The sequence below is a fragment of the Notechis scutatus genome, chromosome Z, assembly GCF_049901735.1.
Source record: "Notechis scutatus isolate UNSWTSFEM ecotype Mainland chromosome Z, rNotScu1.2, whole genome shotgun sequence".
Classification (NCBI taxonomy): domain Eukaryota; kingdom Metazoa; phylum Chordata; class Lepidosauria; order Squamata; family Elapidae; genus Notechis; species Notechis scutatus.
The window spans coordinates 109260410-109287385 of NC_142025.1; the positions used below are offsets into that span (position 1 = coordinate 109260410).

Below are 26976 nucleotides of genomic sequence, written 5' to 3' on the forward strand. Positions count from 1 at the left end.
AAGTATTTGGTGGACAGGAAAACTTTGTCACCCACTTGATAGGACTTCTGTGGAGTTCTCTTTTTATCTGCAAACTTTTTATGCGATTGATGTGCATCATCTAAGGCTTTACGGGCGACTGGACAATTAAGCTGGAGTTGAGATATCCATTCATCTAGTGACTGGATATTAGGTGTTTCACGAGGAAGCTCAGGTATGGGTACAAAGTCTTGTCCCGACGCCACTTTAAAGGGGGTGAACCAAGTACTACTATGAACAGAATTGTTGTATGCCACTTCGGCAAATGGCAATAAGTCAGCCCAATTATCCTGTTGATAATTTATGTAACATCAGAGGTATTGTTCTAGCACTGCGTTAGTCCTCTCACAGGCCCCATTGGTTTGGGGATGGTGGGCGGAGCTTAAGCCCTGGGTGGAGTCTATTAACTTCAGGAACTCCCTCCAAAAGTTCGAGGTGAACTGAACCCCTTGGTCAGAAAATATACGTTCAGGAACGCCATGCAGTCTATAGATGTGTAGTATAAACAGTTTAGCCAACGATTTTGCCAAGGGAATCTTAGAGCAAGGTATGAAATGCGCTTGTTTGGAAAACAAATCGGTTACTACCCAAATAACCATTTTTCTGGTGCTCTCGGGTAACTCTACTATAAAGTCCATAGAGATTTCCTTCCACGGAGCCGTCGGTCTGGCCACACTTTGTAACAACCCTGCTGGCTTACCAAGAGGCCTTTTTGCTGAGGCGCAAACTGAGCAGCTAGCCACATAAGTTTCAATGTCCTTCTTCAACGTAGGCCACCAGAATTGTCACTTAACGAGGTGTAAGGTTTTCACAAATCCAAAGTGACCAGCTGCTTTAGAGTCATGGGCTTGTTGCAATATTTGGCTTCTCAATGTCTCTGGTACATACAACTTTGCTCCCATCCAGGCCAAACCGTCTCTAACTGTACAGTTATTCGAATGAGCCAGGAACCATTCATCCAGTTTTAGGGCCTCCTTTAACTTCGCCGTCAAATCATTCGATAAATCCACTTCTTGTTTCTTCTTTTGTGCTCTAGTGACCACTGGGGCGGCTAGCTGTTTGGTTGAGACAATCGGCCGTATCACTTCCTGATGAACACTGTTATATTGAGGCAGTCTAGATAAAGCATCCGCCATAAAATTTCTCCCCCCCGGGATGTACTTCAATGAGAAGTTAAACCGCTTAAAATACTGGGCCCACCGAACTTGTTTAGGAGAAAGTTTCTGAGGTGTTTTTAAGGCCTCCAAATTCTTATGGTCAGTGCATACCTCAAACGGATGTTTCGCTCCTTCCAGAAAATGTCTCCATGTCAATAGAGCCCAGCGAACTGCAAAAGCTTCCTTTTCCCAGACGGCCCACCTCCTTTAGGTTTCAGTTAGTTTACGGGAGGTGTAGGTGCAGGGTTGTAAAGTTCCCTTCTCATTGATTTGAAGTAATACCGCTCCCACGGCCACATCACTTGCATCGGCTTGGATCACAAAAGGGACATCCATGTCCGGGTGCTTTAGCACTGGTTCTGCAGCGAACAGTCGCTTCAGCTTTTCAAAGGAGGCTTGGCATTCCATGGACCACTCCAGTGGCTTACTAGGCTTTGGTTTCGCCTCCCCCTTTGTTTTTAAGAGATTGGTGATAGGCATTGCTATTTTAGCAAAAGACGGGATGAATTGTCGGTAAAAGTTGGCAAATCCCAAAAATCTTTGAAGTTCTTTTCAGGTGCGCAGTGGGGCCCACTCCAACACAGCCCGCATCTTCTCTGGATCCATTTCAATGCCCTCATGTGAAATGCGATACCCCAAATAGTCGATTTTCTCTTGATGGAACTCACATTTGGACAGTTTAGCATACAATTTAGCGGCTCGCAGTTTCTGTAGTACTGAATGCACCAGTTTCACATGTTCATTCCAAGTTTCCATGTAAATAAGAATGTCATCAAGGTAAACCAAAACCCCCTTGTTCATGTAACACTTGATTGATCATCTGCATGAATACAGCTGGAGCCCCTTGTAGGCCAAATGGGAGAACGTTGAACTGGAAACAACCCATCGGGCAGTTAAAAGTGGTTTTCCACTCATCTCCTTCTGTAATTTGAATTCGGTAGTACGCTTCTCTCAAGTCCAACTTCGTGAAAAATTTCCCTTTAGCCAGGTGGGCTAGCATGTCCTTCATCAGGGGAAGGGGGTACACATTTTCCACGGAAATTGCGTTCAGGTTTCTATAGTCCACTACCAAACGCTTGGAGCCATCTTTCTTTTCATGGAACAGCACTGGGGCCGCTACCCGAGGTCTAGCGGGTTGGATGAAACCACGTTTCAAATTGAGATCGATGAACGATCTCAATTCTTCCAATTCCTGTGGTGTCATCAAATATAGCTTCGGTTTCGGGAGCGTCACCCCAGGCAAAATTTCAATACTACAATCTCTTGACCAATGAGGGGGAAGCTCATCTGAAGCCTTTTCGCTGAACACTTCTTTTAAGTCCCAATATTCTTTCAGAATTTTTTCCTCCCCCTCCAAGTCCTCGGTACCTGTGGAGGCTAGCTCAACCGGATTCTGAAGATTCTGCTGGGATCACCCCTCCCCTTCTGGTTGCTGATTGGTGCGTATGCGCAACGACCCTTTCCTCCAGTTCACATGGGGATTACACTTCCGGAGCCAGGGCAATCCCAGTATTAACGGTTGCTCCATCCCAGGGGCCACAATAAAACACAGAGTCTCTTTATGATCCCCCATGGTCATTTCTAGGGGTTCCATCATGAAAGGTGCAGGGCAACCTCCTGCCACTGATCCCTCCAATTGGTAAAAGGCTATGGGCATTTCTAAAGTTCTCAGTCTGATGCCCATTTCCTCAACTACTTTCATGTTGATTACACACCTCATGCACCCAGAATCTAGCAAGGCTAGCATCTCCCCTTCGGTCCCTGAAGTGGGTACCCTCAATCTTACTGGAATGGTCATGGGCCCCTTGTTTGGACTTGCCAGGAAGTCATCTTCCGAGTCAGATTCACTCTCTTCAGGGGAGGTCGGTTGTCCCAGCTCCTCTCCTCCCAGAGGGGCGACCTCTACAATCTCCCCCATCTTTAGCGCGAGGCTTGGCTGGGGGGTTTTCAGGCTTCCTCCCTCCTTTTGGCACCCCTTTTGGATCCAACTTGACCCTGCAGTCCGCAATCCTGTGGCCCTCCTTCCCACATCGAAAACAGGCAGTGGATTTGGGTCTTGCCATCACTCCTCCCTTCGGGGGCTTTGGGGCCTCTTAGAAACATGGGGGGGAAAGGCTTGCTCCACCCAGAGCCCCCCCAGCATCTGCTTCGGGTCAAGTCTATTTCCACTTCCTCTGCCAGCAAGTACCACATCTGCAAATTATTGGGGTCCCTTCTGGAGATACATCTCTGGTATACGTCTTCATTTAGACCATCTTTATATGCTTCTATCAGGGCTCCCTGGGACCAGTCTCGGATATGGCACGCCAGCTGTCTAAACTCTTGGGTGTAGTCGGCCACTGACCTCCTCCCTTGATTTATGGTTTTCATCCTGATCCTGGCCTTTTGCTCCACCAGTGGGTCCTCAAATCTTGCCCGCAGCGTGGTCATGAATATGTTATAGTGCACCAGTTGGGGGGATTTGTCACCATCCACTCTGCAGCTATTCCCTCCAGGGCCCTGGTAACACATCTCACTTTGGCTGCTTCTGAGGTGAACTCTTCCCCGTATTCTTCCATATAGCTCCAAACTTGTGCCAGAAAGAAACCCAAGCCTTTGGGATTTCCCCCAAATTTCACTTCTAACCGAGGCAGCTTGAGAGCTCTGCATCTTCTAGGGATCACACCTCCCGCTGGGGGCCCCGGGGCTGCAGCTGGCTGCTGCACTGGCACAGGCTGAATTATGGGGGTGGGGGCAGCTTGGCTGCCTCTGGCTGAACTTGCTCCCCCTTCCCCTTCATACCTTGATGCGGCATGGGGCTGTCCAAATGCCTCATTGAGGAGATGCCTGGTTTGATCCAGTAACAAATCTCTCCTTTCCCTCTCTTGCCATGGCTCTTCTCTCCCACGCCGTCAGGTAGTGGTGATTCCAAGAGGGGGGGGGCTCTTCAGGATCCTTCCAGCCAACTCCCAACGACCATCTGGGTTTCTCAGCTGGAACCTCTTCCAGGGTAAGGTCCGCTAGCAATTCAGCTGCTGGCACCTCCGGTATCAGCAAAGATTGCCCCTCCACAGCTCCCAGATCTTCCTGATCACTAGCTGGAGATGACATGATATCAAACCCCCTCGGAAGAAAACTGGATATTTTCTCCGGGAGGGCTGGTGATGAGATTCAGAATAATGTCAGTCAGTGCTCCATTCAAAATCCAAGAAAGAAATACTTAGACTCCATAAATTAGAGAAAAGAATTCCTTTACTAAAAAATGAAGGATTCTGAATCTGAGAAATTAGGTGTGCAGATCACATATACAAAGTGATGAAATTGTTCCCACCCCCCATAGTTCAAAAGATTCTTCCAATTAAAAGTTCTGAATATGATCATGTGGACATCTTCAGGTGGTGATGAGGCCTCTGTCCATTGACCTTGGCATATTTTGATAAAGGTTTGCAGCTGTGCAGAGAAAGGAAAGCTAAGCGAGAAATAGAAACCTAAAAGCAGGAATTTATACTCCCCCCAACTCCTCTTTTACACAACACAAGAATGTAACACCTCCAGCTCTCTTCCCAGACAATATCCCCCCTCCTCCCCCTGTTACTTATGGCAGCCAAAAGATGCAAAGCAGTAGTAGATCTTGAAGGCTGACTTTCTTGATCTAGATGAAACCCAGCAAAAAAAATTGAACTAGAAGATTTGATTTGAAAACTTTTTAAAAATAGTTTGCCATAAAAATATGGTGGTGTCCAGCCACTATATCCTTTGGTGGCCTGCTTTGTAATTCTTCCAAAGTTTGCTTTAATTAATTGCTTTAATTTTGCCTTACTGTGACATGTCTGGCGGTTTGCACTCCAGTATTTCTACCTTGCTACCTCGGCAGCTTTTATTTCCTTAGTTATTTTGATGGTTTCATCTGAGAGCTATTTGCACTTTTTCCTGGTTTCTTGCATGGTTTGTGTTGAACTGCAGTTCTAATAATTGTTGATTGAATTTTCTGCCATAGTTCATTAGGCATCTTCTCAGCAGTGTCCAGTAGTTCAAACCTGCTTCAACAACTGAGCTTCCTGTTGCCCTATTGTTGGGCACCCTATCCGAGATCCCTGAGACCCTTTCCAAATAATTTTCTAGATGAGTTTATTGCAAAATAAATTTCCAGGTCTTGCTCCAACTCTGTAACTCACTTTTCAACAACTGCCCAGGGACAACAACTGCAGTAGTTCTAGTTAATCTGGGCAATGACTGATTTAGTATCAGAATGTTTTTCTGTTGTGTCATCAAGGTTAATGGGTTTGTGGATACTCTTAGTCTGATTCCTCAGTTGAGACCTGTCTGCCTTGGATGAGCCTTCATGATATACTTTTTGGTGGTATACCTCCAGCTTAGCTTTCAAGCTTAACAGAAAATACAAGTGCTTCCCCGTGACAAGGGAGTATCTACATGGAACTGAATACTACATATGAATCAGAACTAGGTTAATTTCTAATACAATTAAAACAAAATGAATATAAGTCTCAACAAGAATCTCAGCATACTGGATTGGATCAGGTTGCGGAGATGGGAGCCACAACTAAAGAGTCTGTTAAATAAATCTGGATCACAAATATATAAATTGGAATATCAATGTGGCTAATGCACCATTACAACTAAAACAAAATTTTCATTATTTGAAAATTGACTTTTTCAAAGGTGAAATGACCATGACCTGGATGACTGATAATCTCCATAGACACCACCCCTAAGAAACATTCTCTTTGTAAGACTAAACATACTTTTCATCACAGGGTTTAGTCTCCAGTCCCCTTATCATCTGTATTGCTCTTCACTGCATATCTCAATGTTGTCTCCAGATTTGATGGGTTCAACTCCTACCCTCTCATCTAGGTAATTTATGAAGATATTGAAGTGTACTGTCTAAGACTAAATCTCGAGTTACATCAGGAAAGGCTATATTATGACAAATATGAATTGTATGTTATTTCAAAACAACTATTTTAAAGCTGGAATTAAGTTAAAAAGATGTAAAGATGAAAGAAACTAAAAGTGGTATTATTGTGAAGAATTGCTGTGATAAAAATGAATGTTCTGCCTAGTACATTGTTCAGTTTTAATCATTATTACCAGTAACTATTTACTATGCCTGAAGGCCAACTTGTATATTTCTTAAGAAATTTGATGAAGAAAGTGGGCCATGGCATTTTCAAGTCAAAACACTTAATATTCTCTGAGCCAGTGAACCATTTGATAGTAAGGCCCCATATTACATGAAAGAGAAATTTGGAAACAGATTCAGTAAACCCTCTCTGTCAATGAGTCGTAACCTGTTTTTGTCCAATGCTTGTCAAGGCAGGGAAAAATGTTGCGCTCTCTCTCTCTCTCTCTCTCTCTCTCTCTCTCTCTCTCTCTCTCTCTCTCAGTCTCTTCATACAGTCATTTGAATGTTGAGCATTTTCTTTGTATCTAGCAATGGGACAAGACTTAGCAAACCTTTTGAAGAAGTTAGGGTGGAAGACATTTCAGGGTTTCCTTCATCTCCTCATGCTGTCCTTCATCATCTTCAGCCTGAAGTGTCTACCTTGAAGAAGGCTGGTAGATAACCTGGTATATTGTTTATTTAAGTTGTGAGGTTTGGTATTTTTTTCAGTTCTGTGCTTCAGTTATATCAGTACATCCTTGATTTGGCATTCTGTTTCTTCTGCAGAGGGTTGGGGCACATGATGAAGAACTACCATTCAAAAGCCCCCAGGAAAGGAGAAAGACCAACAAGTCCCAATGCTGAACAGACCTGCCCTAAACATAATATCTAAAATCAGGGAAATGACGACAGCTTAGATTCACTGTGTAGTCACAAATGGACTAAGTCCAACACCTATTGAATCCATTAACCCTTATTAGTGCTAAATTATAAGGTGGTACAATTCAAGCATTATAGACAGCTCAACACTATCTCCATCTAGTAAGTTGTTTCAGATTTACACTGTCTTATCTCTAGAAAATGTCGCAGTGTTAGGGGATTCAGAGACAACGGCTAACTTTATAGATTTTGCAACAGTCAAGGCATTACTGTAGGGGAAGAAGTGGCAGAGCCTGGCGGATATTTCATAAGAGGAATCAGCTTAGATTCACTGTTTAGTCAGAAATAAGCCCAATGCCTTTTGAATTCCATTAACCCTTATTAGTGCTAAATTAGTGCTAATCATTGGTTGACTAGATTCCCATGCATGGACATGAGCAATAAATAATTTTAATTGAAACTTAAAGTGTGGCCTTGGTCTTTTGTGCTTGACAGTTTTCTGCCTGGTAGTAAATGGCCAGGTTTTGAAAATGGGTCTAATTAGACATGACGTGACCCCACCCCATAACTAACAATAACCCAACTTAGTAGACTTTTAACCCTCTATGTTGAGAAAGCATTGCATTGTCAAAACTCCCCAACTTTGATCCAGCAGTTGCCCTTTCCCTCAAATTTTAAAGCAAGTTACAAAGTATTTGATTTATAAAATTTTGGGTGCAGAACGTATTTCGAAAAGAAAGATAGAAAGAAAGGAGAAATAATGAAGAAAGGAAGGAAGGAACAAGAAAGAAAGAAAGAAAGAAAGAAAGAAAGAAAGAAAGAAAGAAAGAAAGAAAGAAAGAAAGAAAGAAAGAAAGAAAGAAAGAAAGAAAGAAAGAAAGAAAAAAGGTAAGGAAGAAAGAAAGAAGAAAGAAAGAAAAAGTGAGAAGGAAAGAAAGAAAGAATGAAAGAAAGAAAGAGAGTTGTTTTGTGTATAAATTTCCACATTAACCCAGGAATTGCACTGATTAATGAGCATCAGAGATTGGCTGGGATGGAAGTTATTTTACTTGGAACTAAGGTTTTGATACTGAGAATTAATTCCCCCGATTGAAGACTAGTGTTTTATAAACAATGTACAAGGAATTAATAGGATTTCTAATGAAAGTTAGTGTTTGACGGAAGATTGGAATTCAGTGATCATCCCACAACTGGACAAAACTCAGATAAATATTGAAATAAGTCAGGGCAAAGTACCAAAACAATTCTTTGATTTTGATGGACAACTTACAACTGACTAATGTATTTATGAACATGAATCTTTTACCGAGTATATTGTTCAGTTTTAATCACTTAAATCAATTGATATATAGGAAGTTTGATTTGTATATTTGCCAGAAAACTTTATAAAAAAAAGCTCATGGCACTTTCATGGTGTAAAAAAAAAAATCAAAACAAATTACAGCTATTAAGTACAGAATTCTATCTGTTTTCTCAGGGGAGATGTATAAAATATTGAGAATTGAATAGGCCTTGATTATTTCCCCATTATTATTTCTTTAGCTTATAAAACTCAATTTTGAGAAAACCTAGTAATAGGAATGGTTTTTCCTATCTTTGAAATATAATTTGTTGAATAGTATATAGAGAGCTGTCATTTGAAGCATTTCTATTCTAATCTTCATTTCATGTTCCAAGCTATTTTATCTCTATTTCATTCTTAATAGTTTCTGGACTTTTTTCTTTCTCTTTTCCTTTTCCCCTTTCCTATTTCTTATTCCAATGTTCATAAATGGGAGGATATACCCTGAGAAATCTGTTTGAAGAAAATATTCCAGCAAGGTTGCAAATGTTTTAGAGGCCATATATGTAAGGAAAATGAAAATGAAAATGATGCCATGCATTTGTCCTAGAGATGGGATATTTTTATGAATAGGAACAATTGTCAATAATAGGGTGGGGGTGACAAGAATGATCCTGTTTGTATTCCTGTTCTGTATTACATGCAAAACATATGCTATCAATTGTAGTATACCTGATGACCCTCTTCCTATACCCCATCAATTTGCTCAGCCAGGAAATGTTATTTTGGGGATGGTTACCTCTCAAGCCTTTTTCTTTCACAGCAGCCCCTCCTTCACTGAAGATCCCTCTCGGACATTGATCAATGAAGCAATGTAAGGAATTCTGCTTTATTTTCTTCAGACTAGCAAGTGCAAAATAATTGGGGTGGGGAGGAAAGAAGCACCAGAATTATAGTGATAAATGTTTTAAAATTTTCATACACATAACGCCATTGGAAAATTTCAATTAATTAGTTCTCTCTTTTTCTGAAGTGTACAAAAATTGACTACTGCGTAGAAAGCTCCATCTGCCTTCACACACTGCACCAAATCCATATATGATTCTTCTGATGTTTACTCTGTGATTCATAAAACATTTGTAATTGTTTATGACAATGTGTTTATAAACCAGGCTAATAATAGCAGTGTTCCTATCTAACTACAAAATATCTTTTGTTGAAGAGTATAAAGTGAAGTGTCATTTGAAACCTTTCTTTTTTAATTATCATCCAATGTCTAGTATTACTCTGATAAGGAGTAAATTCATGACATTCAGATATATATGTATACACACACACACAGGCACACACGCACACACACACACACACACACATTCTTTTTTATTTGTTTCCCAAGTCAAAATTAAATAAAAAGGAAGAAAAAAGAATATAAACACAAAAACAAAGGAAAAAGGTTTATAAGGCATAATATTAAACATGCAGATAAAATGTCCCCCTCCCAATTGAATACTGGTAGATATTTTTCATCAATAATAATGGTTTCCAGCTTGGAAAACTAATACACAATTTATAAACTTATGAATCTATATTTACATTGTTAATAGATAACATTAAAAATATTGAAAATATAGCATTGTATTATCAACCAACCAATTTCAGCTACAATATACCTACTGTATATAAATGAGTTAACAGGTAATCCCAACAACAACCTTCAAATTTCAAAGTCCTCTGTCAACAATCTATTATTCTATTTTACTTGAAAAAAATTCACAAATGGGTTCTAATATCTCAGCAACCCACTAAAACTACTACCAATGATCTGTCATCAATTGATTCTTAATAATAAAAACAACTCCTTCCAGTTTATCCTCTTTATTTTTCTTTAAAATTAAAACTGGAATCTTTTCAAACAACTATTCCCACTCCGAAAGAATGTGGGTCTCCATTGAAGATAGATCCATAGCACTTTTTTAAAGTAAATTTTCCTGAAAATTGGGATACAATATCTCTTGACAGCTGCCTTCTGGCTGCATGTAATGGCTCTATTCTGGATGTCTCCCTGATGTAAACGATTAGGAATTTATCAAACACTTTATCTAATTTTTCATTTAAAACTTATAAGTTGGCAAACATTGTTTTTACAAAAGTTTCCAAGAAGTCTTTAATGTTTAAAACAGCTGAGTCCCATTTCTCTTTTATATCTCTTTTTGGGAGCATTATTATAGGTAACGTATAATATCCAAGACCTTCATTTATTGTTGTTTTGATTTAATACAGTCCAAGTTTCTCTAATAGCCAAGCTTTCTCAGCAGAGTAGCATTTAGATGCACCCTTTAAAATCTGGGGAGTGCATTGATAAAGAATTGGCTTTGGCAGCCAAATCACTTGTTGGTTGTCAGGGAGAAAAAAAAATCCTGCTGCTCAGCGTGCCATTTTCTGCAGCTCTCCATTAGTTTACAGTATTATTTGTCTGAGTTGTACACAAGTACAAGTATAGGATACACTTTTAATCAGTGACAGGATTCAATTTTTTTTTACTGCCAGTTCTGTGGGCATGCCTTGATGGGCGTGGCAGTGGAAGGATACTGTAAAATCTCCAGTCAGAGGTGATATTTGCCTGTTCCCCGAACTATTCAAAATTTCCGCTCTCGGTTCTCCAAAACTGGTCAGAACCTGCTGAATGCCACCTCTGCTTTTAATGTTGTTAAATTACATTGATAATTTTTATTTCAGTTATGTGCCAAATGTATATCAGGAGATCCTTGCTTTGGTGTTTGCTGTCAAGGAGATCAATAAGAACCCTGAGCTCTTACCAAACATCACACTGGGTTTCCACATTGTGAACAATTACTTTCCTGCGAAGATAACTTATAAAGCAACTTTGAGCTTACTTTCTACACAGCAGAAGTTTGTTCCCAACTTTACCTGTGATTTAAAGAAAACATTTATTGCTGCCATTGGAGGACGTTTGACAGAGACTTCATTCACCATGGCCACTGTTCTTTCCAATTACAAGATTCCACAGGTAGATCCTTCAGGTGGCTCACTGGAAATCTTAAGTTTCTTTAATTCCTTCCATTCTTAAAGTACATTTAGGCTCCTTTTCAGAACTGAAATTCCCAGGGGGAAAATCTAGGAGAATATCAAAAGCATTTAGACTTATCTACCGTTTCTCAGGGCTTTACCACCCTCTCTAAGCATTTTACATAATCAGCCTATTGCCTCCAACAATCTGGGTCCTCATTTTACCAACCTTGGAAAGATGAATGCTGAGTCAATTTTCTGTATTGTGCATTTAATTAGTGTGGACATGAATAAACTGTAGAGATGCTTAAATAGTTAATAACAAGGATTCTTTGCAGTTTCCCCCAAATATGGAAGATTAGCAAACTACTGTTGGCTTTGAGTATCAGAGTGGTTGGGTGACTACAGAAATTACTCTGTCTTTCCTACATGCTGCTCGACTCCCTTCAGCTAGTAAAACTAAAATACTTTTGCAGATCATATATGCTTGGGTTTTGATCTTGTGCTATGTTTGAAGTGTTTCCACAATCAGTTAAAACGGGCTCAGAAACACAGACAAACATTGTAACTGATGCAATATTGCAAATACATATACTTACTATATAATTTCAAGTAACCCTTCAATTCTGATTTTTTGCCTTATTTATGATAAAGATGAATCCCATTTCTTAATCTTACATAATGGTTTATATATTTGTTATATAATGCCTTTCAGCTGACCTTCGGGACGTTTACTCCACTGCATGATGAAAAAAATATATTTCCATCCTTATACCAAATGGTTCCAAATGAAATGCATCAATACATTGGGATTATTCAATTACTTCAGCATTTTGGATGGATATGGATTGGGATCATGGCTGTAGATGATGACTATGGGGACATGTTTTTGCAGAAAATGGAACCATTGCTTTTCCAAAACAGCATTTGTTATGCTTTCCTACTTAGAACACCACCAAAGGCATATATAGATGAATATATACACTTGATTACAATGGAGTTAAGATATGATCAACTCTTTATGGATGATAAAGTTAAAGTGTGTGTAATCTATGCCCTAATTCCAGCCATGGAAAATCTGAGATTGATCATCCTTGTAGCATCTTGGAGTTCACTGCAACCTTTGGGTAAAGTATGGATTGTTACATCTCATTGGAATTTTGAATCCCTGTCCATTCAGAGATTTTGGGATATACAGAGTTTCCATGGTGCTCTATCATTTGCAGTTCGCTCAATGACGCCCCCTGGATTCCAAGAATTTCTTCACACTGTAAGGCCATCTTGGGTAAAAGAAGACAATTTCATTCAGAATTTTTGGGAGCAGGCATTTGACTGCCCATTACACATTTCTGGTATAAATGAAGATAACAAGGTATTGTGCACTGGGAATGAGAATTTAGAGAGTCTGCTGAGTATATTATTTCAAATGAGCATGAGTGGACACAGTTACAACATTTACAATGCGGTCCATGTTATGGTACATTCGTTGCATGTCCTACTCAAATCAAGATCCAGATGTAGAAATGCAATAGGAACAGAAGAAATAATATTTCAGGATTTACGACCCTGGCAGTATTTTGTTTTATTTCTAATATATTGTTTGTTTATTTGTACCATCATGTAGTGAGTATGATGTTACATATAAATAACAATGATTTTCCATTAGTCACCAATTATTTTTTAATTGAAGAAAATAACATTATACATTAGTATATAATTATAATTAATACATTATCTAATAATTTAACAAGGCAGACTTTGTTTAAGTGAAATGTTCTATTCTGATTTAGTGGGTCAAACCATTATCCAAAGATGATTATTGTTGTTTTTTAATTTTGTGTTATTTTGTTAAGATCAGAAGGGAGAAAAGGAAAAATTTCTTCTAAAGTTCGAGCTGGGTTACGAATTGTATATGATCCCTGTGTTCAATGAGTACAGACCACTTTATCATGGAATTTGAAAAACACTATTTAAGATGTGAATTCAGAATCTGAATGCACATCAGAATGGATACTCAAATATATTCCTTTTATAAAATATGACACATATATGATGATAATTAATTTGGCGTGATGGTAAGGCACTGGGCTACAAAAAGAAGAAGTTTCTTCTACTCCTTATTAGGCACAAATCCAATTGGTGACCTTAGGCCAGTCCTTCTCTCTCGCTCCTAGAAAGAATGTAATGGCAAACCAACTCTGGACATCTTGCCAAAAAAACTACAGACTCTGCTCCAGATAGCAGTCAAGACTGACTTGAAGACACCCTCAATCTTTATTTGAAATTTTCAACACAGGATAGTTCAGCTTGAAATAATTTTCTGTATTTGTTTGATTTCAAAGTTTTCCTGTCAATTTCTTTCATTTTTTTTTAAAAAATCTAGTTTAATTCTTTCTTGAAAAGCATTGTATTCAACAACAGTATGGGAGACACTATTGCATTTGATGAAAACAGAGAACTGATTACGGGTTTTAATGTTGCAAACTGGATTACTTTTCACAATAATTCTTTTTCTCGAGTCATTGTTGGAACATTGGAACCCCGAGCTCCACCAGGCAGAACATTAACTCTTAATGACAATCAAATTGTATGGCACAGGAGCTTTAACCAGGTGAGAAGAAGCTGCAGATTCTCAGCTAATAACAAAAGTAAGAAACTCTTTGGAAATATTGTCAAATACAATTGAAATAATTGGAGAAAGTGATGTCTTGGTGTTTTGGGGCTTTTCAAGCTGATGAGGTATCACATTTTCTATTCATGCTATTTATTTATTTGTTTGTTTGCTTGTTTGTTTGTTTATTTTTGTCAATTGCTTACAAGATAATAGGTATAAGTAAAAACATAGTTATGAATACATATGTTAGGTATAACATAGATACCAAATATGGTTTGGGTGAATAAATATATAAAACTTAGATATCATGGTTTAAGTGCTTATCACTTTAAGCACAATGTTGCAGGCAATTAGCCCATTAAGGGTGCGGTTAGAAGTTACAATATAAGGAAGCATTAGAAGCTGGAAAGCTTACTGTGACTAACTGTGAATACTGTTTGTACTGTGCCTGTGACCGAGATGATCCTGTCTGCTACTGTTTGCTGATTTACTGCGGAATTCAACTGTTCTACTGTTTGAGCGTCTTGCTGAATATCCAGCGTTTGTTTCTCTGAGAGAGGCACGGAGGAGGAGAAGATATCTTTATCGGCTGATAAAGATATTGTAAGGACTCTTAACTTGGACTGTAATAGTGAGTCTTACTGGATGGAAATATAGTGAATGACAAATGGACTGAATGACAATGCTTTAAACTCTAAATGGATTAAAAACTATTTAAACTACAAACAGTGTTTGTGTTCAGTGTGTGTATACTCTGGGGCCCTTCCACTCTCGTTTGGCTGCCTGGCTTGACTACTGCTGCAATACTCTGCTAGGGGTTAATCCCCAAACACTAACAACATGGATAAATATAAGAAAAATAAAAACAAATCAGAAATAATAGGACAGGGACAGTAGGCCGGTTGGTGCGCTTATGCACACTCCCTACAGACCTCTTAGGAAAGGGGTGAGGTCAAAAGTAGACAAGTTTTTGGGGTCTGTGGAGGAAACCACAGAGTCAGGTAGAGTATTCCAGACATTGACCACTCTGTTGCTGAAGTCGTATTTCCTGCAATCAAGTTTGGTACGATTAACCTTGAGTTTGTATCAATTGTTTGCTCTTCTGTTGTTATGGTTGAAGCTGAAGTATTCATTGACAGGTAGGACATTGCAATGTATGATTTTATATACTATAGTTAGATTGGACCAAAGGCAGTGTAGTTCTAAGTTTTCTAGGTCTAGAATTATGAGTTTGGTGGCATAAGGTATTCTGCAATGAGTAGAGGAGTGGAGAACTCTTCTTGTGAAATATTGCTGGACTTTCTCAACTGTGTTAATATCAGATCCAACATAATGTGGGCTCCAGACTGATGAGCTGTCTTCGAGTATTGGTCTAGCAAATGTTTTGTATGCTCTAGTTCAGTGATGGCTAACCTTTTCAGCTTGGTGTGTCGAAAATCAGGAAAAAGTGTAGCCTTCCTCGGGTCGTGTGTCACTTCAAGAAATATCAATAATTTGGTTTATGACGGACTGGGCTGTGGTGATCACACAGGGCTGTGAAACTCATCTCCCTGGTCTCAGGGCTGCAGGTGCAGGATGTGGGGATCGGAAGGCCACCTTACAGGGCTGTGAACCTCATGGAACTCCTTTCCTCCTGTAGCGTTCCTGAGGTAATAAAAACTGACAAACCTCAGTTTATGGCAGTTAAAACTGGTTCTCTGCTGCAAAGATCTTGTGGCAGCGGTGACACCACGCCTCCACGCAACAAGCAGAGAGCAGGGATTGGAGCAGAGCACAGGCAGCCTCTAAATGTGCAGGTTTTCCCCACACCAACAGGCATGTCAGTCAAAGTGCCTTGGCGTGTCACGAGTGACACGCGTGTCATAGGTTAGCCATCACTGCTCTAGTTAGTAGTGTAATATTAACAGAGAAAAAGCTACATAAGATTAGGTTAACAACTCTTAATGCCTTTTTGGCTACGTAGTTACAGGGGCTCTAGCCCTTAGGTCATTAGAGATGAGTACTCCAAGATCCTTGACAGAGTTTGGATCATCAACAAGGTCTTGACTATTCAGCCTGTATTTTATTTTCTGATTTTTTTTGCCAATATGTAGGACAGAGCATTTATTTGTTGAGATTTGAAGTTGCCATTTGTTTGACCATTCTGATACATAGTCAAGGTCTTTTTGAAGAGTAGCAGTATTGCCTGTGGTGTTGAATAGCTTTACATCATCAGTGAAGAGAATACAGTTGCTCTTAATATGATCACAGAGATCATTTATGTAGAGTATGAAGAGAGTTGGTCCTAGAACACTGCCTTGGGGGGCACCACTGTTGACAGGTACAGAATTTGATATGATGTTCCAAATTTTGACCATTTGTTGTCTGTTTGACAGGAATGCTTCTATCCAGTTATGCAGGTGTCCAGAGATACCGTAAGATTTTAGTCTTAGAAGTAGTTTGTCATGTACCACTGAATCAAAGGCTTTATAGAAGTCTATGTAAATTGCGTCTATTGCTTTGCCCTGATCGTGTTATGTAGTCCATGTTTTTGCAGTGTAAGAGTTGCAGATTACAGGAAAGTTTTTTTCTGAAACCAAATTGTTTATTAGAGAGTAGGTTGCTTGCTTCTAAGTGGAGGTTGATGTATTGGTTAATAATTGATTGATGACTTTACAGGTGACGCAGCATAAAGAGATTGGTCTGTAATTTTCAACTAGGCTGGGGTCTCCCTTTTTGAAGATGGGGATGACCGTGGCTAGTGACCATAGTTTTGGCAAGGAGCTGGTCCTAAAAGATTTTTCAAAGATTATGCTTAGAGGTTCTGCTATGGCAGTGGATAGCTTTTTAAAGAAGTATGCACATATTCCGTCCGGTCCAATAGATAGAGATGGTTTTAGATTGCGTGGTGGTTTTTCAACATCGTCTTCTGTAAAATCGATACCTATTAGATCATTGTAGTTGTCTGTGGTTTGACTAGGAAATACTGGGCATGATCCATTGCTGTTTACAAATACTGAGCCAAAGAATGTGTTAAAGAGGTTGGCTTTAATCGTGTCATCATTGCAGTCTTTATCATTAGGTTCCTTCAGGGTTGGGATGGACGTTGAGTCTTTTAGTTTGTTGTTTACAAAATTGTAGAAAGCGTGGGTGGAATTGGTGCGTAGAGGGTTTTCTTCTTGTTTAATGTGATAATTGGTGCATTCAGTCTTTATCTGGTGGCATAAATTTTTGTATCGGCTTTTGAGGTTGGCAACATGACCAGATTTGTTTTTCCACTAAAGAGATTTCTTTTTGGATTCAGCTTCCTTATTGTTATGGGTAATTTGTTTTTTTCTGGTTTTGGGAGTTGTTAATGGTCCATAAAGTTTGATGATTCTTTTGACGAAGTAAAAATATGTTGTAATGGTCTTCTACAGTATTGCATCCAGTGAATAGAAATTGCCAATCAAGGGATGAGAGATCATTGTTTATAATATCATAGTTGCTTTTTTTAAAGTTATAATTGGGGATTCCATCATTGTAATGATTTTTGTGTGGACATATGTTGAGACAAAAGTCAATCATGTTGTGGTCACTGTTGGAAAAAAGTTCTTTAATTTGTATTCCATAAATTGAATTCAAACTATTGAGCATTGATGTGTCTATGGTAGGTTTACAGCAAATATTGCCAGTTGTGCTTGGGATGCACAGATTACCAATGTAAGTACAGATAGTTCTAGACTTATGATTGGTCACTTAACAATCTTTCAAATTTAAAATGGACTGAAAAGTAATTTTGTAGACCTGCTGTTGCCTACCTTGGGCACATGGCAACTGACTCAGATTAATGAACAGCTGTAGTTTCCAAAGGTCACCTGACCATGAGTTGAAGAGTTTTTAACTAGTTTCCAGAAAAAAAAGTGCTTTCGGTGGAATTGATTTCAGAATGAACAGGTGATTGAAAAAATAGCAATAGATCTCTTTACTGCCATTGTAAAAACAGTTGCAAAATCTAATTTTTCACATAGTATCCTGACTTTCAAGAGCAACATCTTATGAATAAAATTCTGCACCCCCCCGTGATTGTAAGTCAGGGACCATCTGTAGTGCTGCATTCGGTTTTTAAACATTCTGGCCCCAAAAGAACCTGTATTACATTTGATCATGTTCAGGAAAAGTATTAACTAAAGTATTCATTAAGAATAATTTGAAGATGTGTGAGGTCCTGTGGAAGACAGAACTTTCTGCCCTTCCAGGCCCTCTGCCAGAACATCCAAAAAAGTCAGTGCCGATTTCTTCCCATTAACTCAAGCATTCTCCTTTTTATTTTCTTCTGCTTCTTCATCCTGGTTGTGGTTCCTGTTTGGGAAAGCTCAATTAATGCAAATATTTTATCCTCTGATTCTCTCTTACATATTACTGCTCAGGTGCTTCCTCTTTCTCAGTGCAATGATCACTGCTATCCTGGCTCCAGCAGAAAGAAGAAGGAAGGAGAGAAATTTTGTTGCTATGATTGTGTGCCCTGTTCAGAAGGACGGATCTCTGATGAAATAGGTAGGAGAAAAAGATGTGAGGACTTTGGCTAACCAGGCAGCAAAAATCCAGTCCAATGTCCTGATTTATTTAAAGAGAATCATATGAATAACAGTAAAAACAAAAGAAAAAAGGGGAAAAATCTCTTCTGTCACTCTGTCTCTCTTTACCTTGCTCTGTCTTTTATCTCCTTCTATACATGTTTAAAAGCAGTCCTCACAATAATTTATTTATTGACTGTTTGAAATTACAATGCTAATGAAAAAAGGGAGTTATGCCCAATTTCAATACCTACAATTGACTCAAATTTGTGGTGGTTGGTATGTCATGACAACTGTGGCAAGAAAGGTTGTAAAATGGGGCAAAACTAAGTTAACAAGTGTTTCATTTAACAAGAGAAATTTAGGGCACTATTGTAGTTATAAATGGAGGTCTATTGTATATGTAACTAAAATGTTAAACAAAAGTTTTTTTTTATAATATTGTGGGGTAATCAACAATGCATCAATGAACTTTAAAGGAATTCATTCATAGGCCAAGGTATTAAATGAACTGGATAATCTGGGCCATATATTTATTCATTCACTGCTGAAGAATTAATCTTTCAGCAAAAAGAAAAAAATGTGCAACTGATTTGCATTGTTTAGCTATCACTTTCCATTTAAATATATATTTAACAGAAAATATTAACTTCTATCTCATGATCAAATTAACACAAAGAACAAATCAATATGTAAGGTGATAAAAATATAATTAAGTGAAGTATTATTCTCTTTAAATATGCAATAATATGACAATTTAGTCTTCTGTAGTAAAATACTTTATCTAATAAAAGTATTTTGATCCATTAAATTTTTAAACTTGGTTGTTCAGATTAATTTTTATAATTAAGAGAAAATAGGGTTTTCAAATTTCTTATTCCACCCATTCCCTAAAATCCCTTATCAAATTGATCTATTAGTACCAAGGATTTATAATATTTATTTCTACAAACCTAGTTGTCTCTGAAACAGCAATTATTACTTGTCCACACTGGAATGGCATTTAAAGATATATTAGTAATCTCCTCACTTTACACATGAACAGAGGAGAGATAATACTTTTATTTGCTTTTGATTCCCAGTCAATCCCTGTGTGCATAATGAAGGCTCTCAGGGTTAAATTGAGACTGATGTATGTTTTTGAATTAAAAAGGTATTTGCTATCCACTCTTCAGAAAACAGGCAACGTATCAAAATCAATTGTACTCTATATATTCTAGACTGATATAAAGTTTCATATATTGGAAATATAACTTTGTTTTCCTTTTTGCAGATATAGATGTCTGCATGAAATGTCCAGAAGATGAATATCCAAGCAACATCCAAACTCAATGTATTCCCAAAGTGTTTACCTATCTGTCTTATTATGAACCTTTAGGAATCCTCTTTGTTACATTGACTACTGTTTTCTCTTTGATTACAATCCTTGTGGTGAGAATCTTTTGGATGCATAAAGAGACTCCAATTGTCAAAGCCAACAACTGGAACCTCACTTGTATCCTCCTTCTCTCCCTTCTTCTCTGCTTCCTCTGTTCTTTCCTCTTCATGGGAAGACCTGAAAAGATGACCTGCCTTCTCCGGCAAATGACTTTTGGCATTATCTTCTCAGTGGCCCTTTCATCTGTATTGGCAAAAACCATGACTGTGATTCTGGCATTCATGGCAACCAAACCAGGCTCTGCAATGAGGAAATGGGTAGGGAAAGGATTGTCCAATTCTATTGTCCTTTTGGGTTCTTTCATCCAGGTGGGAATTTGCATTGTTTGGCTGAGTATCTCTCCCCCTTTCCCAGATACAGACCTCCACTCACTGAAGGAACAAATCATAATGGAATGCAATGAAGGCTCGGTGATCATGTTTTACTGTGTTCTGGGTTACATGGGGTTCTTGTCCATTGTCAGCTTTAACGTTGCTTTTCAAGCCAGGAAGCTGCCTAGCAGTTTCAATGAGGCCAAGTTTATCACTTTCAGCATGTTGGTCTTTTGCAGCGTTTGGCTGTCATTTGTTTCAACCTACCTGAGCACCAAAGGGAAATACATGGTAGCTGTGGAGATCTTCTCTATCTTATGCTCCAGTGCTGGTTTACTGGGGTGTATATTTTGCCCCAAATGCTACATCATTTTATTGAGGCCTGAGATGAACAAGAAGGAATATTTAATAAGGAAAGAAATGTAACTATCTTTTTGTGTTCACTTTTAATGAAATATCTTTAGAATATTCATGAAGTGTTTTTTGAATATTAATTTAGTTTGAATTAATTTAGAAAGATCTCTCTGACCTTGTTTTATCTTCATTCATACACAAAATATGATATGGTGAAATGAAGTATTTAAAAGGATATCTGTTTTAAGATCAGAGAATGCATGTGTCCTGTCTAGTTTAATATGGATGAAGATTACATGAATTAAATTTTGATTGACATATGTCCAATATATTAAATGCCCAAATGTGAAAGATTTTCCATATATAAATACAGAATTTTACTAGATTGTGTATGGCCCCTTTGGATGTTAAAGGATAATGGGATAGTTAATGTTCTTTCTTTAGCTATATATAGATTGTAATACTCATGCCCTGCTTCCTCTGCAAGCTGCAAATTTTGAAATAAATTCTCAACCAAGCAAAAGTATTAATTTTAAGAAAATCATATACTCCTTCAAAGTCGTTTTGACTACTTCTGTGTAAGATAAGTGCTGTGCTATATGCTTTCTGAAAAAGATGTTTGACGCCTACCTGGGAAGAATGTATAACCAAGTTGTGGGATTATGCTTTGAGGTTTAAAATAATGATGAGTTTTAAAACCTACTTAAAATCAATGTATGCTTTCAGATCCAAAATGAAAATGTATTAAAAATCTACTTCAAATATATTTAAATTGGAATTAAACAATGGAAATCTTCACTGGGGCTGAGCTTTGTTTGTATTGAAAGAATGTGTTAGGGATATACACCCTAGCAGAACCTGCACGGCAGTCAGGCAGGCAGGCAAATATGTGAGACAAGCTTTTTTGTAGCTTACACTCAGTAAAACAGATACAATGTGCTAGTTAAATAGTTTATTCCAGTAAGATTTATAGCATAGTCAAACAGTCCATACATCATACACTAGTTCAGTCCATCCGGGGATTAATCAGTTGCAAAGTCCAGTGTCGAAAAAGAGGTCATTAAACTTACTAATATCAGTCCAGTAATATATCTCTTTGCAGTAGAGATATGAAAAAGTAAAACCTCTTTTCTTCCTTCAGCAACAGCAAAGAACACCCAGTTATCACACCATCAATCCATCATCGTCAGCAAGCAAATCAGTAAGCCAGCAATCAATCAAGTTCTCTTGCTCCCTCTTATGGCGATTTACAGCCGCACCCAAAATTACATGCTTTGCAGTTAAAGTGACACACACATAAACTCACTATCATAGTTTATATATATTATTTTACCCAAACTATGTTAGGTAACCTATGTTATTCCTAACATACTCCCCTTTTGGGTAATATAATAATATATATATCTATTTACATTCTTAAACCATAGTTGTCACAACTTTCTTTATGTTTGACTGAACCTTGGGCTTTTGTAAATTGATCGGCTATATTTTCTTCAGTCATGCAATATTCCAATCTTATCAAACCATTTTTTACAGATTGTCTTACATTCAGATATCTAAGATCTGTATGCTTAGATCTCATTTTCACAGCAATATTTGTAGCCAACCGTATGGCTGCTTGATTGTCCTCATAAACTACAATGGAATCATTAACAGTTATTCCCATATCTAATAACAACTGTTTATACAGAATTAAATCAGTACATAATAAAGATAGACATGAAAATTCTGCTTCCATTGTGGACATACTTATGTGTTGCTGTCTAATTGACCTCCAACCAATCAGTGCTTTTCCTAATAGTATAGCCGTACCTGAAGTTGATTTCCTAGTGTTTATGTCTGTTGCAAAACTTGCATCAGCATATGCACTTAAAATCAGATCATCTTTTGGCTCCAAATACAATGCATAGTGCATTGTCCTTTTAAGATACCTTAATATACGCTTTGTTGCTTGCCAGTGTTGTTCAGTGGGTTCAGCGTTGAATCTTGCCAATTGATTAACGCCATAGGCAATATCTGGCCTTGACCAATTACTAATGTACGATAAACTACCAATTAGTGATTGATAAATAGTCTTATCGAATTTTGAACTTTGAGCATCAGTGTGGCCAAATTCCTGACTCATTGGAGTTTTAGCCGGTTTACAAAGTTCCATCTTGTATGTTTTTAGTAATTGATAAATCTTATCCTCTTGAGATATCTTATAGCCACTTTTGGTTTTATTTATTGTCAATCCTAGATACTGTTTTATCTCTCCTAATTGCTTTAATTTTATCCTCTTACCTAATAATGATATTATTTCAGTAGCTTCATTATTAGGTTTTGTAATTAAGGCAATATCATCTGTAAACAACAATAATAATGACACTATTCCATTTGTCTCTCTCTTAAATACACATGGATCAGCTAAACCTGCTTTAAACCCTATATTGTTTAACTCCTTAACAATATATTGGTTCCATTCGTAACCAGATTGTTTTAATCCATAGAGACTCTTTTTAAGTTTCCAACAGTCATTATTATTTTTATCATCCTTAATTTCTACAGGTTTCTTTAAGTATATAGTGTGCTGCAATGGTGCATGCAGATAGGCAGTTTCTACATCTAAGTGATTTATAATATAATTCTTCTTAGCTGCTCACACTAAAGCTGCTCTCAAGGTTGTTGCCTTTAGACTCGGTGCAAATACTTCATCATAATCACATGCAGTTTGATTAAATCCTTGAGCTACCAACCTAGCCTTATGGGTAACAGTCCCATTTTTACCTGTTTTTAATTTAAATATCCATTTACAGCCAATGGACTTTTCACCTGGAGGTAATTTAACATTTTCATAAACTTCCATTTGTTTTAATGAATTTAATTCTTTCTCCATTGCACTTTGCCAATTTTCTTGTTCCTTTGCTGGATACATTCTAAGTTCTTCAACAGTAGTTGGAACTTTACTAACTTGGCAAACTACACTTGCTTGGTACCTGTCAGGTGGTCTGGTTTCACGTGTTGACCGTCTAGGTATTACAGGACTTACAGGTGGACTTTCATGTACTACCTGTTCCTGGTTATCTATTTCTTCCTGTTCACCTATTTCTTCCTCTTCTGGTCCTATGTGCTCTTCCTGTACTTCCTCTTTAATTGTACTCTTCTTATTACTGATATGTGATTTTGGTCTTTTGTAGGTTTCTATGATTACTTCCTTACTTGAATCTTGTTCCAGTTTTTCCCATCCTACATGTTCAAGGAATTGTGCACTAGCACTACAGTAAACTCTAGGTGTACCGTTTTCCCAGAATCTGTATGATTTGTGATTAGATTCATAACCTACAAAGAATAACTTTTTAGCCCTATGCTGCCCCTTGTGTCTCAGTTGTGTAGGAATATGCACCCATGCTGGTGCTCCAAATGTGTGCATGTAGCTTAGGTCAGGTTTTCTACCATGCCACCGTGTGAATGGTAATTCACCTGTTGTTGAGTTAACAACATTATTTAATATATGATTACCACACATTATTGCTTCTCCCCACAAAGTTTCAGGTAATCCTGAATCCGACAACATAGTACGAGCCATTGCCTGTATTGTTTCGCCTCATCTTTCTATAAAGGAATTATGTTGTGGCCTATATGGTGCAGACTTTTTATGTTCAACACCTGCCATCTTCAGTCTATTTTGGAATTTATTATTTATAAATTCCGTACCATTATCAGTTACAAGAGTTTCTAGTTTCCTTTTAGTTTTTCTTTCTGCAAACTTCAACCAATTAAAGAAATTCTGATATGTTTCCGTTTTACTCTTCATTAAATAACAGAAACCATATCTAGAATAATGATCCATTATACTTAGTATATAACGAGCACCTCCCACACTTGGTTTTTTAGGACCTATAATATCAGCAAATACGACCTCTAGAGGTTCCTTTGTCTTAAATCCATTTATTCTATTTGCTGGTATTACCTTGCTTTTTTCTTGACTACAAGCATTGCAGTGCAAATACTTACTGCAAGGCTTCAGTTTTATACCTTCAGACAGTTCAACCGTTTGTTTGAGCATTTTAAAATTTACATGCCCTAAACGTCTGTGTAACAAATGTATGCATTCATCATGAGGTTTAACATTATTATAAACTGTGTTAGCTACCTCTAATGAATTCTCATTTAACACATACAATTCACCTTTTAAAGTTGCAGTCACTTTTTTACCTTCCTTTTCTATTATGCAGTTTTCTCCCCTAAAGGTAACTACATAACCTAGTTTAACCAAAACTCTAACCGAAAGCAAATTAAACTTAAGTTGTGGTACATATAACATTTTTACATTTTCTTTTATGCAAGAACAATGTGCAATACCTTCACCTTTTGCTTTCATTTTCCAACCATTAGCTAACAATATCTGCTGTGAACTCGTGGACATCTTAATAAATCTTTTCTTATCTTTCGTTATGCAGTGCGATGCTCCACTATCTACAACCCATAAATTATTATTCACAGTTTCGTTGCTATACATGGCTAACTCAAAGCATTTTTCATCCGTTTGATGCCTTTTAGCATTCTGGCTGGCATTGTTGCATTTTACTTTCTTGCAGAATCTAGCCAAATGTCCTTTTCCTCCACAATTAAAACATTTTCTAATTGTATAGGCTGTCGAAGATTCTTTCTCTTCTTGTGGTTGTTGTTCCCTTCTGAGTTGATCCCTTTCAAGCCTTCTCCTGGCTTCTTCAATTAATCTGCCAGTAATATCAGTTAATGTGAGGTTATCTTTTGGCAGTACTTCCAGTGAAGTTACATAATCGTCATAACTCTCATCTAACGAAGACAAAATTATATAAACCTGATGGAGTTCTGTGAAGATAAGTTCTTTTTCATGTAGTTCCTGAAAAATTCTCTTCATAGTGTTTATATGATTTAACATGTCTCCATTCTTTTTTTTTTAATTTTTTAAAACAAGTTTTATTAATTTTCAAAACACACAAATCATCATTATCCATTACATGTTTAAACCTTTTTCCATTATAAATTTAACAAGTCAGATAAACTATAATTCTGTTTTAAACCATTTCCATATAAACATACAAAAACCTCTTATCCAATTTCTCTTTATTTCTCTTTACTCTTATTCAATTTTATTATTATTATTTCATCTATTTCTTTCTGACTTAGTTATCATTATTTTCATTCTATATTTCTGCAAGGTTTTATTAATTCTCCCCCCCCAAAAAAAAACCATATACACACAACACACAAAACATAAAAAAAATCTTTTTGGAAAGTAACTTGGACCCAGGTATCTCTCTCTTCATGGACTTATATTCATGCTCATCTTACATATCATTACTTATTTTATTTACCATTCTAAGTCTTCTATATTAACTTCTCCACATATTTCACTCTTCTTAATTCTATCTTAATTAATCATCTTAATTTGAGTCATTATATTTGTATCTTTTGTCCATTCTTTATTGTCCCTTTGTCTCGTTCCTTATAAAAAAAAGAAGTTTCTCCTGAGATCACTAATCAGAGTATGATGCCTTTCTATCTCCCCCCTAAATTAATCAAATTAACCTTTAAAATAACGCCCAATACCCAATCCGATTTTGCTTGGTACATTCTATCTGAATAGTACATCCAGAATAATTAAATACATAGTTAAACAATAGATCTAAATATTAAAAAACAAATACTATAATAGAAATTTTATAATAACATCAATACCATAATCTTATTAAACTCTTTAATTAAAACTCAATATTCTAAACCTCCCCTCATATTATTAAATTTTAAAACCAATCATTATTAAACATTTCAACATTTTAATCTCTTATCAACTCTTAAACCATTTAAGTTTTCTATTTCTAATACAATACTACAATATCATCTTATGTACCTTGCAAAATCTCTTTGAAGAAATTATACTTTATCTTTTATCCCTAAAAAAGATTCCTTTTTTCCCATTTAATTTCAAAACTTTGTAGCTTTTCTCCACCTTTTCCCTTTCTTTCTTCTCCCAACAAACCTTTCTATCCCCCCTTCTTCTAGCCTCTGCCTTACTGGCTTCCCTTCTCTGTTGTATTCCTTTTCCCTTTTGTTTACTATCATTATATTGATTTTGCACCTTATTTTTCCCTCTCTTAAGTGTTTTTTAAATCTTAAGTCCTTTATTTCTCTTCCTTTCCCTCTTCCTTCTTTCTTGGTCGAGTTCTGAAATTTATTAAAAATGGCTTCCTCTCCTTCTTCTTCTTCTGCTGTCTTCATCTGTTGTAATGTTTGTTGATAGTTAATAAGCGCCATTTCTAAAAAAAGGAAGGCTTCTTTCAAACCAGCTTTACCATTTTTTTTTGCTTGTTCATAATCTTTTCTCAGTTCCTCAATAGAAAGAGCCATTATAAATCTTTTCTTTTCTTTTCCCCTTCTTTCTTCTTACAACAACCAGAATATTCCAAAGAAAAATAAAACAGTCCCAAAGTTATCAATCAGTCCAAACCAAG

The 26976-nt window shown here is 37.2% G+C and overlaps 1 protein-coding gene and 1 long non-coding RNA gene across 2 annotated transcripts in view; one reads left to right on the forward strand and one right to left on the reverse strand.

The window, feature by feature from the left end:
• Window positions 1-26976, reverse strand: part of LOC148129096 (uncharacterized) — a 273474-nt gene that overhangs the window by 147770 nt on the left and 98728 nt on the right. The window lies entirely within an intron of this gene.
• Window positions 9012-21190, forward strand: LOC113428465 (vomeronasal type-2 receptor 26-like). Its single transcript, XM_087947640.1, has 6 exons — window positions 9012-9095; window positions 10958-11249; window positions 11964-12827; window positions 13632-13859; window positions 18251-18377; window positions 19671-21190. The coding sequence occupies exons 1-6, from the start codon at window positions 9013-9015 to the stop codon at window positions 20570-20572; spliced, it is 2496 nt and encodes an 831-aa protein (XP_087803766.1). The 5' UTR covers window position 9012; the 3' UTR covers window positions 20573-21190.

Bases quoted from the DNA above. Each gene is read 5' to 3' on its own strand.
- LOC113428465 (XM_087947640.1), top strand. From the start codon at position 9,013: ATGGTTACCTCTCAAGCCTTTTTCTTTCACAGCAGCCCCTCCTTCACT. The intron at 11,250-11,963 runs GTAGATCCTTCA...AATGCCTTTCAG, and splicing joins CCAATTACAAGATTCCACAG to CTGACCTTCGGGACGTTTAC. The intron at 13,860-18,250 runs GTGAGAAGAAGC...ATTACTGCTCAG, and splicing joins GGCACAGGAGCTTTAACCAG to GTGCTTCCTCTTTCTCAGTG.